We start from the raw sequence: 12,415 nt of genomic DNA on the forward strand, positions 1-12,415 counted from the left end.
GCTGGAGGGGCGCCGGCGGAACGCTATAGGGCGGGCTCGGACCAGCCAATGGCAGCGCGCGCCCGATCCTCGGCCCTCCCTGGGCCGCCGGGCCCGCCTTGCGCCCGGCCTGATATAATTTGCCTAATTACAACAAAAATAATGAACACTAACTTAATGAAGTCGACCTCCGTCATTTCTACTGATAAAATACGTTTACGTTTTATTTCATGATGGAGGCGATTCAAGTTGTTATTTTATTCAACTTGAACCGCCATATTAGCTACCTACCGATGGAGTACTCCTTAACATGTCCAAATCCTAACACTTTCACAGCCTGCTTATTATACTGCTTATATTTAAAATACTTAGATTTTTTATTTAAAATACTTATTTAAAAAATAATATCTTAACAAAGCTTTGTCTAGGTAACTAATATACTTACATTAAATATTGTATTTACCTACATCTAAAAATATAGACAATAAGTATATAAAAAAAATATTCTAGAATAGGTATTATTAAATTTTTCCAATTTACTTGATATCCCAATTTTAGACGAATTCAACTGTTTGGGATTATTAGGTACAACATTATCAATCCTCATAAAGGATCATTTCTTTTTAGTACAAAATAAAATTCATTAGGGTATTACAATAATCAAAAACAATAATTAAATGTAACTTTCATTAATCAGTTTTATTGGTTACACGATTTTTTTGCGGGTTAAATATACCTAGGAATGCTTTATGACTATAAATTGTGACGTCATCGGATGTCACTGTGGGTAATACAAGCTCCGTACAAGTAAGACCATTTGCGACAGTCGTAAAAAGTATCTGATTCGACTACTTTCGTTGTATTAAAAAAAAATTTGAAATTCAATTTAAGAAATTACTATTTTCCGTCCATTTCATAATCCACTACTCGATTTAGATGGTGTATTAGATCTAGATCTAGAACTACAATCTAGAGTACCTAGGTACCACTGTCTAGATTTCAAGAACTACTTACTAGGTTTGTCTGCGATTTCGCCTGTGTGAATTTTGATTGGACAAAAAACAACATTTTTCTACGTTACGTCCACCTACGTTTGAACTAAAAATTGTTATAGGTGCCGCGGAATATTTCGAGTCGTCAAGTGACTAACATTTTTCATACATACTTACAGTATACTTATAATCTTCGCCAATACTGCTATGAGAATAACTACGATTATTCAGTTCAAATTCGAAAGTAAGTAGGCAAGCAATCAGCATCGCGAGATTCGGGTTGATTATGAATAGGGTGTCTGAAAACCAAAGTTATCTCCAACAATGACGACCTCGGTGGCGCAGTGGTAAGGTTCTTGCCTCTGAACCGAGAGGTCCCGGGTTCGATCCCCGGTCGGGTCATGATGGAAAATGATCTTTTTCTGATTGGCCCGGGTCTTGGATGTTTATCTATATATGCATTTGTTATAAAATATAGTATCGTTGAGCTAGTATCCCATAACACAAGTCTCGAACTTACTTTGGGGCTAGCTCAATCTGTGTGATTTGTTCTTATATATTTATTTATATTTATTTATTTATTTAACAATGTTTTGTTGCTGACACTCCGTAACAGACGCTGAACATTCCTTTGTCATGTTATTATTAACAACTTGTAGGTAATATTATAAAAATTAAACAAATCTTTGCTGGAATATTAGAAAAAAAAATTGGCCGTGTCGTGTAAATAAAAATCTCTACAAATATTTGATAGAGAATATTCAAGATAAGTATTATTTGTTTTTTTAGTTTGTAATGAATTAACTCAGATACTGTTAGAATTTGACACAGAAAGAGACGAAGTACCTACCTAATATAGGCTACTTGTTTTATTATGGTTTAACTCGAGCGAAGCCGGGACGGCCCATTAGTTAATTACTATTGGACAATATCTACTTCAAACTTAGAAGTACCAATTCATTTAAATTATTTTAGAATTAGATATAGGGTTATAAAAATACTAGTGGCCGGTCCCGGCTTCGGTCAGGTATAACCATAATAAATTATACACCTAAACCTTCCTCAAGGAATCACACATTCTAATGGTGAAAACCGTAGAAAGTTCGTCCGGTAATTTTTGTTGTTGCGTCCGTCTGTCTATATGAACGCAATAAGCGTTCATATAAACAGACGGACGCAACACGGGAATTTACTTTAGCGACATGACAATAATTATTGTATACGGTTAATGAGATAAGTATCTAAGAATTAGCATTCTATTAATTAGCCAGTTAACTAGTCAATTATTATTTTTTTACTGCTAAAGCCGTCGTTTCTCTGTGGACATGCTAATGGTGCAAGGAGTGAGTGTTTTACGAATAGAACACGTGTATCTCGCTTTATCACAAAATTACAAAGGAAGAAAACGTGCATAAGGGTGCAACACATTGCAAACATTGTTCGTTTTTGTTCTTTAAATTTTCTGAATGATATGACTGATAAGGACACCTCTTTGTAGTGCCGCCCTTTTGTATTTCTTAACCTTACTATTTTTTCATACGTAGTTACCTATTGAGTGAAGTAGGTAGTTAAGACCTACAAATAAGTATATATACTTACTAGTACTGCTTGCTATTCTTCCATTTCATACGTATACACGTGTGCCTATTTATGTAATTAGGCACACGTGTAAAAAAAATGTAAGTATTACATTATTTTGGACGAAAGTAAATCCAAAATTCAAGTAAAAGCTATTTTGTAGTTTTAACTTATTTCAAGGTCATGAGTGTTAGAAATATTGAAGTCAGTTAATTTTTTTGGAGAAAGAACTACTTCTGTACTTTATTCTGTTCAAAACCCTATGCCACATGCACACCAGCGAGTTCAAAATCCATAGGTATTCAATCCATCATTCAAAAGCCATAACCGAAATCGGTCATTAGGTAAGTAGATGATTAGGTCCTCAGGCCTACGATGACCTACCTAATACAACCAGGTGGTTGTACCACCTGTTGTACCCTTGTTGTACCTATCTACCTAAAATTTGTCCACGTTGTTCGTGTAATTACGTTCTAAGTATCTTCATAAGTAGGTATTATATCTTTCCATTAGGTCAGTTCTGGTCATCAGTTTTTGTGAAAAAGCTACTAGGTTGTTTCTTAGGTGGTAGGTACTTAATTAGATAGGTTCAAAGCTTTGTATCATATATGAGATGCATAATATCATATCTAACTTGCCAAATTATTTATTTGTTCAGAAACAAAAGATAATAAATACGCAATATACCTACTTATTATGCAAATAAATGCCACCTTGATATGTGCCCGGTATAAAAGTAAGTACCTAACACATTACGCTCGCCACGTTCCTTCAGAACAACGGCCATGCATATTCTATACAAGGAAACATCCGGAGCGGTGGTAAATCCCACCTCAACAATAAAATCATTGGCTTTTGGACAGTTGGGCACTTTGTAGGTATTTGTGCATAGGTACTTAATGTGATTTGCCAATAGAGAAGTGGAGACGAAAAAGTAGGAAAGGAATAGTCAGTCGAAAGCCTCCCATTGTACGTATCGCGGCTCGTTCGATTTTTTGCCTAATACAATTAAAATTCATATTGTATTCATTTACGTATAATTATTGTGAACTTTATGCAGTGAATAAAACAAACTTTTATACCAATACACAGATCATTCATAAATTAGGTACTACACGCCCATATTGCCCAAAGTTCCATAATAAAGCCGTATTGCCTTGTGTGGGCTTGTTATAGTAAAGTGAAAAATTCGCGCGTTCTCACGACTCACAAAATTACGGCAACTCTCTTAGGTACTTATAGAAAAAAGTACTTTTTAAAACTAATTAAAACTACACATAGTATCATGTCTTCATCCCTTTTGGGATAAACAGAGACCTTGGGTCAAAAGACCCGAAGGCCACGTAAAATAGTGTTTTTTTTTTTTCAGGATAATCAATTAAATCCTTCCTTTTTCCTTTAAACTCGCACCACGATTGCGTAGAAGGTATTTTTGGTCGAAAATCTGCAACAATATTGAAAATTGGTGCTTTTTGCCTCCATGTTTGTGTACCTTAGTTCTACCAGTAGCGCCATCTGCGTTGCGTTTTCGGTAATCCTCAGGCTGAAAATCTAAACTATATATCACACAGCTATTATTTAATTTTCCAAAAGTCACTTCAGCCCATTTTTTTGTAATTCTTTATTATATGTCAATATGAAAAAAAATATTGTTATTAGATTCCATACAATATGAATAAATCTAAATTTATAGTCACAATACTACAAGAAAAGGACACACCACACCAAGACAGTGAGACTCTTTCAAGAAATTTTCGTTCTTCGTTCGTCTTTCAAGACTATTTTAGTATAACCTGACATACAGGAGTGTGTGGTTATACTAAAATAGTCTTTCGAAACTTAAAATTTGAGTTTATTATTATTTGTCAGGTATTTCGTAGTAATCTATACAGTTGTACGAAGTACCTATTAAGTACTTACTAAATGTACATACTTACTAAAAACATGTTACAAAGTAATATATTTAAAAAAATGAGATTTAAAAATATTACACCTGTACAAACATCCTATAACATATTCTATATATCTAGTTTATGGTTAGTTATTTAGTTTATGGTTATCACTGTTGTTCACTTCGTTCGTTTCGTTCGTTCAGTCAGAGAGTGTCGTTCGTTGAGTGGGTGGGTGTCAATTCGTTTACGGACGGTCGTTCGCGTGCGTTGTCTTCCGCAATTGCTTTTATTGTAAAATCTTTGATTTTGGGAAGTCTTTGTTATTTTAGTGCTGGTCTTTAAATACGGATTATTACATTCTCATTTATCAACATGTCTGGCGATAATATAGAAAAATTGTATCAAAATTATGGCGTGCTTGCCGACGCCAAAAATGACATTTCAAAGGTATGTAATCACAATTTTTAAATTAACAATCTGCTATCATTTTGTGATATGGACACTTTATTCGCTTAGTATTTCATTGTTTTACTTGAGAAACTTTATTTTTATAGCATGAAAAGGAGTATTTGGAAATATTGGCAGCTGTGAAGGGGTCTGACAAGGAGAAGCGTTTAGCGTCCCAATTCATCGCGAAGTTCTTCAATAGTTTTCCCAATCTTGCAGAGCAGGCAATTGAAGCCCAATTCGATCTTTGCGAGGATGATGACATTGCCGTAAGTGATTTTATATTATATTGATATTTTTTCCTACAAACTATGTGAATCACCTCGTTCTGTGTCTCATATATGCATGTGGTATTTTTTCAAAGATTCTCTTCCCAGTCATTAAAATTTAATTGTGCCACGTGTTAATTACGCCTTTGGTACCCACACTTCTAAATAGTCATTAGTGAATCAGTAGGCTTGGTGTCAAAATTTTCAATTGATTTCACTCATTAGTTCTCCTCTGCTAGTAAATGATTTGCTGCGTTTATCAGAAACATATACCCTTTTCCACTAGGGCTACTCATACATACTAGAAGTGGAAGACGCTGAGATGGCGAAACCTACTAACGGGTGTTTCGCCTGCCATGCCTGCACGGTCATTACAATCCCTCAATTTTCTTGAGGAAGGAATCATTTCCAAAATCAATCATAAAATTGACTTTACTACAGAACAGAATGATTAATGTACAGTCATATAGTAAAACTCATTCTTACTTCGTTAAAATTTGAAAATTTGTACTGACCACAGCTGTCGAAATGCTCTGCGTACCACCCTAACACACATACTCTTCTTATGGAATGGAAATGTCACTACTATAAATTTATTTATAATCAAACTAGATTTTGCCCGGGGCTTCGCCCTCATCAATTTCATACTAAAATCTCAGTCATTAATGAAAAATTATGAAGAGTTATTTTTACCAATTTTTTGCTTTGAATTATGAAATTTGTATTAAGTGCCATAAAATCGTTCACCCCACTTTTAAGGGGGTAAACTACTGGGCATACCCAGTAGTTTTGGCTGTACATTGTCTGTCAGTCAGTCACCCAGTATCAGAAGAGTTTTAATATATTAATTACATACATAACAGTAGCTGCAGTAGGTGCATTTTGGAGTTGAATACATTACACATGGAGCCTCTATTTCTGCCCGAGCCTCTATTTCTGTCCCATTCCAATGCTCTTGATTTATGGATGGATAAAATTACAAAGATTAGATAATAAATCCTTCATTTTCAGATTCGCAAACAAGCTATTAAGGATTTGCCATCTCTTTGCAAGGACCACAAAGAACATACTCAGAGAATTGCTGATATTTTAGCTCAATTATTGCAGTCAGATGATGTTACAGAGATTAATATTGTCACAAACTCCCTAATTGCTATTCTCAAAACCGATCCTAAATCTGCATTAATGGGATTATTTTCACAAATCCACCAAAGCACTGACAGTGAAGTCACCAATGAAATAGTCAGAGAAAGGTGTATAAAGTTTTTGGCAACTAAAGTGAAGCAGCTGGGTAGAGAAGTCATCAACAAAGAGGCAGAGGATTTGATAGTTTCTGAATGCAAGAAGATTTTGGAGGTAAGTTTTCAGAATTCAAAATTGTGCAGACAGATTCAGATTGAAAAACAACATGTTGGTAGCACTAATTTTATATGTTTCTAGTCATTGTCATGTGATTCATTGGTTTGAAATTTCATTTCATTTGTTAGATTTAGACTAATTTAACTTAAAAATAATCTTTAGAAAAAATAATGATTAGATTAGAAAATTTATGATTTTTTTTATGCAAGCCTGATTATACTAGTTTTATAGAAATTATTTTACTTTAAAATAGATTTTTAAAATATCTCGAAAAATATATTACTTCATTAATGAAATATTGTGTAGCAAACAAAGAATAATATGTAATGTTCTTTTAATAGGATGTAGTAGCAGAAGAATTTGAGCATATTATGGATTTACTCACATGGTCCAAACTTGGAAAGACTCCAGCTGGGAAGAAAGAGCTTGTTCAACTAGTGGCGGCTATTGGGTTGTCTCCAGATGATTGGCATCCTGAAGACCCTGAATATGTTGACAGGGTCCTTCAATGCTCACAGCATGCTTTACCCTTATTTTCCGTAAGTTATTTCTGTATTCTCTAAAATTGTTTTTCATGTAGAAGAATCTTTATTTTTGTTAGATTATGATTTATAATTATTATTATCATCATTTAAATTATTAGAATGTGTATGTAATATATTATACAAAATATTTTTTTTATTATCAATATAATTACTAATTTGATCATTCCTTACATTATAAAATAGAAATTGTCTATCAAAAGTATGTATTTCGTTTTCAGGCCCAAGTGGAATCTACTCAGTTTGTCAACTTCTTCTGCGATCACATACTTGCCTGCTGGAAGGATATAACTACTGCCGAGGGCACTGACTCTAAACTGGAGCTTCTAAAGATGTTTGCTGAAATATCGGAACATTGTGGTGATCTGGAAAATTCACAGCAGAAAATTGATGCTGTTTATGATGTCCTCATGGTATGAATTTTAATAGTTTCCTTTTGTGACTATATGAAGATATATACTATATTCCATTTATGATTTAATTTATTCTTCTGGTAAACAATATAGTATTTGTAGGAAATAACTATCACTTATTACTTATTTTTCTCATATACTTACTATATTTATTCCAAACTTGTAACTTCAATAATTATTTACAGAGTTATTTGCCCGAGGCCCCAATAGAAGAAAAAACAAAAACTGAAGAAAATGCAAAAGAAGAAACTAATTCAGAAGAAAGTAAACCAGCTCCGTCGCTTCAGTTCTCTCACGTGGAATGCGCACTATATGGCCTCCACACTTTGTGCTCCAAGGTTCCGGATGCTCTAAGTGCAGACACCTCCAAGCTGAAGGCTTTGCGTCTACGGCTCCAATACACAGCCAGACTAACTCAGGGCTACATAAAAAAGCTAAAGGAAGCTACTCAGGTAGTGTTTTTTATTTTAATTGCAACTTTCGTTATCCATGAATTATTAGTTTTTCATATCAGTATGTTATAAATTTTGACATAATCTCTGCTTTCTTTCATTTCATTATGCAGGATTTGACGTAATTGATTGATATTTTTTAGATCTTAACCCTTTTTTTATTGATTTCAGGGTAAAAAGGGAGACTCCAACTCTGAAGAAAACAAGCTAAAGGTTGCAGCTTTGAAAACTACATCAAACATCAACACACTTATTAGAGACATATTCCGGACTCCACCTAGCTTCAAAAGCAGAGTTCAGCTTTCATTCCAGTCAACCAAAAAAGTCGATAAAGAGGTAAATTTTGCTATTTTCATAACATACTTGTTCATTTCTTAGGTTCCTAGGCCTGTCCACAGCCTACGCAGCTAAATGCAACACAGCATTCCCAAGGATGGTTGATGTCAGATAGGTGGCCGGCAAAATTCTTGAAAATTTTAAGCCTTTTTTTTGCTGACTCCGGGCTTCGTGGCGTCACAACCCCGAACCAGGAAGAGGCAGTGACGAGAGAGACACTTGGAGATAATTGTAATTGGTATTTTTGTTTGTTACAGGAAAGACATTCTGAGGATACTACCGACAATAAAGACCATTCACCAGGCCAAAAGCGACACCGTCCTATCACCTTTGACAATGGCAACAAAGAATCTCCTGAAAAACGCTCTCGTAGTGGCGATAGAAACTTGAAAATGTACACGCCACCCTCTGGCAAATACAGCTCCAGATTAAACAATAGTGGCCGATTCTCTGGACCAAATCCTGGGAGGGGTAGGGGTTATGGTAGACGGGACTTTAGAAATAATGGGGCACCATTCAGGAGGCGTAGCAATTACTAAACTATAACTATAACTGACAGACATTTCTTGACTTTTTGCCACTAATGATTTTCCAATATAGCATGTTTATTTTGCAATCACCAACAATATTAATGTGAATAGGAAGATATTTTTATTGAGTCGTTAGTCTAAAAATTCCAAAGTTGTTCAAGATTTCCTACAAGTTCGTGTGGTGACACCGTCGTTGTTTCTTTTGAGGTGCTTTAGGTTGTTTGCTATGAGAAAGTTTAGCAATTTTAAGTTCATTTATGCTGAGACATGAATCATTATTATCCAACTCCGAGTGAATAGCTGAAGCTGTCTGGATGGTGAACCTCGTGCATCACATGCATTTGGTGACTTGAAATAAGTATTTCATCATCTTATCTGCCAAAAGAAGCCTGCTAGACATTAGACACTGCGTCTTCGACGATATTACCGCCTCGTTGTTGATGTCTGCTGTGCTAGCTGGTATGTGACCATCACTCTAGTATCCTGCACCAACAACTATCGATTATTTGCACTGTGACCATCTTTTACCACTTCAGTGATGCAGCTGATCAGATAAGTATAAACCAATATCATAATATTTTTTTAATAATTCATCACTTAAGCTATAGCAATGGACTTGTATGGTTTTAGGTAAGTATTAGTTTTAGTTTTAAATACATGCGTGTATAATATATAAACGTCTGGCACTATTACCCTGAGGTAAGTATATGGTGGGATATATTTATTGTTTCAGATTCGTATCTCTTTCACTTTTGTCCAGACCAGAACATATTTGAATATAAGGATTTTTATATCACAGGAACCTTCAATATTTTCCGTAAATATAATAATTGATTTTATCAATTTGTTTCATTTATCACACATTCATAAACCTATCCATATTAATATAGGCAAATTTGTCTATTTTCTTTGATTGATGATTATTATAAAGAGAAAATATTTGTTTTTATGTTTGTGACAAATAAACTACTGGACTGATTTCGATTTGAAATTTGGCACAGAGATCGATGAAACATTCAGCTCGGCAAGAGTGTTGACAGCAAAAGGATAAAAAATTGCGACTTTTATGAAATGTTCTGAACACGCACGCTTATTTCCAGAAGGCGAATCCTTATAAATATTGAGTAGGTAATGAGATGAAATGAAAAATTAGAAACAAATAACATTATTAATCCATATTATATCCACAAGACAGGTGATTATCCTCCCATTCTGGGACCATTTCACCAATCCATTAATATTCATTTATAGGCTTCGCACGCGTGAATTCCAGTTAAAAGGAATCGAAGTAAAATTTAAGTTATTCTTATATCGCGTACCTATTCTAAGACGTAAAATTTACTATGATTCAAATTCGCGATTTAATCCCGCTACATGTCTCGTTCGGAAACTTGTCCTGCAATGTCTTTTCCCGCAACGTGCCCCATCCCATGTCCCACTCCCGCTCCCCGTGACTCGTGCCAAACATTTCATGGACCTCTTCAAAAATAACGTAGTTTCGCATAAATTTCCACACCCCTACATCATTCCCCTAGAGATGCAATTTTCAAAATCTAGTTATATATTACTAACTATATGTAATTATATTACCAACTAATGCCAAAAAATTTCATGTGTCTCACTTCAAAAATGACGAAGTTTCATACAAACTTGAAACCCCTATAGGGATGTAATTTTCAAAATCTAAGGAATTATTATTTTTTATCTAAGGAATTATTATTTTTTTAACTACAAACTTAAATCAAAAAATTAATGTGTATCACTTCAAAAATGACATACAAACTGGCAACTCCTTTCACACCCCCTTAGGGATGGAATTTCGAAATATCCTTTCTTAGTGGACATCTTCTAATCACAATTCTTTATTGGGAGGAAGATATTTGGATGTAACACTGCTGCACAACAGAACATTTACTCCCAGTGTGATTGCAGTGTGATACAACTGGAACAAAGTGAAGTGGCACAAAGAGGAATTTCTGGAGTGAAAGTGTGTGTCATAAGTCAAAAATATGTAGGAATATATATAAAAACTAATATATCTTAAAAACTCTTTTTATTTAACTTACACAATAGCAAATTTCTTATATGTAAAATTAGCAGTACCTAGATTCTAAAAAACACTTATAACAGTTTCAAAACCTATCCAATCCAAACAACATCTATCTCATGTTGTCAACAACATTACACATGATACGGTCCAGTTCAAAGCAAGGATCTACGTTTCCACTCTCATTTGTATTACATTCCATATGCTCCAGAATTTCAATTGGTACCTTAAAGTTTGATTCTATTTCATTCTGATCTGGTAAACTCTGCAAAGCATTTTGCAAAATGTCTTGTACTTTATCTAAATGTTTTTTAAATCTGAAATCAAAAAGTATTGTTTTAAATAAAATAAATATACACTACAATGGTATTATAAAAGTTTTAAATACAAAACATTTAAAAATAAAACTAAAACAATGACTCCAAAAACCTATACTTACTGTATAACTATGTGAATCACTTCATTCAATTTATTTATGCATAATAAATTTACAAATATATTCATCACGATCACATACCTTGCAGCAGTTTCCACCCTTTGACGTTTCTGTAATTCCATCATCACTCTTAATGTTTCCCTTGCCTGATGAGGTCTAAACTCATTCAATAAATGATGGATGTGAATGAACAACAAACTTAAGTCTTCAACTTTTTCAGCTCGTTTTGGAGAATCTGGACAATGCACCAGTAGATCTAGAAGGTCTAAGAAATTAACTAAAAGCGAATGGTTCAATTTCTTCAATTCTCTTCTTCTTTCAAAGTGCATTGGGTAGAGACGACGAAAACCCTGAAACATTGTGATACAATTAGTAAAAGTGATCAAATGAGCCTGATCCTGCAAATGCTTTATTCTTATGGCTGAGAAAGAAACTACCTATGAATGTGTTCAGATAAGTTAGTTTCTCATTGCAACTCCCTTTTATGTCTTTATTGCAAGCTATTTAAAATAGAAGAAGTTCTTACCTGACTTTCTAAGGATCTGATTATAGTATCGTCGGCATTAAAAGGGTGTCCAAACATAGAATAAGAATCATGGATAGGACGAGGTGGTAGTGGTGCTCTGTTCCTTCGAACATTATCATCAGTGTAAAAATTTATGTACTGCATTGGTGGCAGTGGCAGTGAGCTAACTTGAGCTGTATCTGAAGACATATTCGCCATATATCGTAAATCACAAAAAAATATATACGGTAAACACGGATATCTGGCTTCACTATTTCAATCTTGCATTTACTCTGATTGTGATAGCAGCTAGCAGCATTTATAACAGAGAGGTCAGTTTATACCAAAACACTCCGTCGTATTTTAAAGTGAGTGAACTGTCTTTGGGCACCTATACCTACTATCTTATCTATACTCTACTCTGTGGCTTGGGTCTGGCACTAGCACTAGATAGTACAACAAAGGGTACACAAAACAAAGTACTAATAGTAGTGTTGCCGCTCGATAGTAAATTATCGATTGCGTTTCGATTGAGCCATACTATCGATAGGCCAAACGATGTTTTGCAATATTAGATTTGCTATCGATAGTTTTGTTTTGCAATAAAGATCCATAGTATTGCCCTTTATTACTAGTTT

The 12,415-nt window shown here is 34.4% G+C and overlaps 2 protein-coding genes across 2 annotated transcripts; one reads left to right on the plus strand and one right to left on the minus strand.

Moving 5' to 3' along the window:
- The first annotated feature begins 4,641 nt into the window (after positions 1 to 4,641).
- cass (cassowary) lies at positions 4,642 to 9,628 on the plus strand. Its single transcript, XM_053744235.2, has 8 exons — positions 4,642 to 4,888; positions 4,996 to 5,157; positions 6,169 to 6,513; positions 6,858 to 7,055; positions 7,280 to 7,471; positions 7,657 to 7,923; positions 8,095 to 8,259; positions 8,517 to 9,628. The coding sequence occupies exons 1-8, from the start codon at positions 4,814 to 4,816 to the stop codon at positions 8,796 to 8,798; spliced, it is 1,686 nt and encodes a 561-aa protein (XP_053600210.1). The 5' UTR covers positions 4,642 to 4,813; the 3' UTR covers positions 8,799 to 9,628.
- Positions 9,629 to 10,825: 1,197 nt separating this feature from the next.
- On the minus strand, positions 10,826 to 12,226 carry MED7 (Mediator complex subunit 7). The gene is made up of 3 exons (XM_053743942.2): positions 11,799 to 12,226; positions 11,354 to 11,622; positions 10,826 to 11,153 (listed from the first exon to the last, which is right to left on the minus strand). The coding sequence occupies exons 1-3, from the start codon at positions 11,994 to 11,996 to the stop codon at positions 10,949 to 10,951; spliced, it is 672 nt and encodes a 223-aa protein (XP_053599917.1). The 5' UTR covers positions 11,997 to 12,226; the 3' UTR covers positions 10,826 to 10,948.
- Positions 12,227 to 12,415: the final 189 nt, after the last annotated feature.

Source organism: Plodia interpunctella, chromosome 4 (genome assembly GCF_027563975.2).
Source record: "Plodia interpunctella isolate USDA-ARS_2022_Savannah chromosome 4, ilPloInte3.2, whole genome shotgun sequence".
In the NCBI taxonomy this organism is placed as follows: Eukaryota; Metazoa; Arthropoda; class Insecta; order Lepidoptera; family Pyralidae; genus Plodia; species Plodia interpunctella.

Bases quoted from the DNA above. Each gene is read 5' to 3' on its own strand.
- cass (XM_053744235.2), top strand. From the start codon at position 4,814: ATGTCTGGCGATAATATAGAAAAATTGTATCAAAATTATGGCGTGCTT. The intron at 7,924-8,094 runs GTAGTGTTTTTT...TATTGATTTCAG, and splicing joins AGCTAAAGGAAGCTACTCAG to GGTAAAAAGGGAGACTCCAA. The intron at 8,260-8,516 runs GTAAATTTTGCT...TGTTTGTTACAG, and splicing joins CCAAAAAAGTCGATAAAGAG to GAAAGACATTCTGAGGATAC.
- MED7 (XM_053743942.2), bottom strand. From the start codon at position 11,996: ATGGCGAATATGTCTTCAGATACAGCTCAAGTTAGCTCACTGCCACTG. The intron at 11,623-11,798 runs GTAAGAACTTCT...ACAATGTTTCAG, and splicing joins TCAGATCCTTAGAAAGTCAG to GGTTTTCGTCGTCTCTACCC. The intron at 11,154-11,353 runs GTATGTGATCGT...TTTTGATTTCAG, and splicing joins AGGGTGGAAACTGCTGCAAG to ATTTAAAAAACATTTAGATA.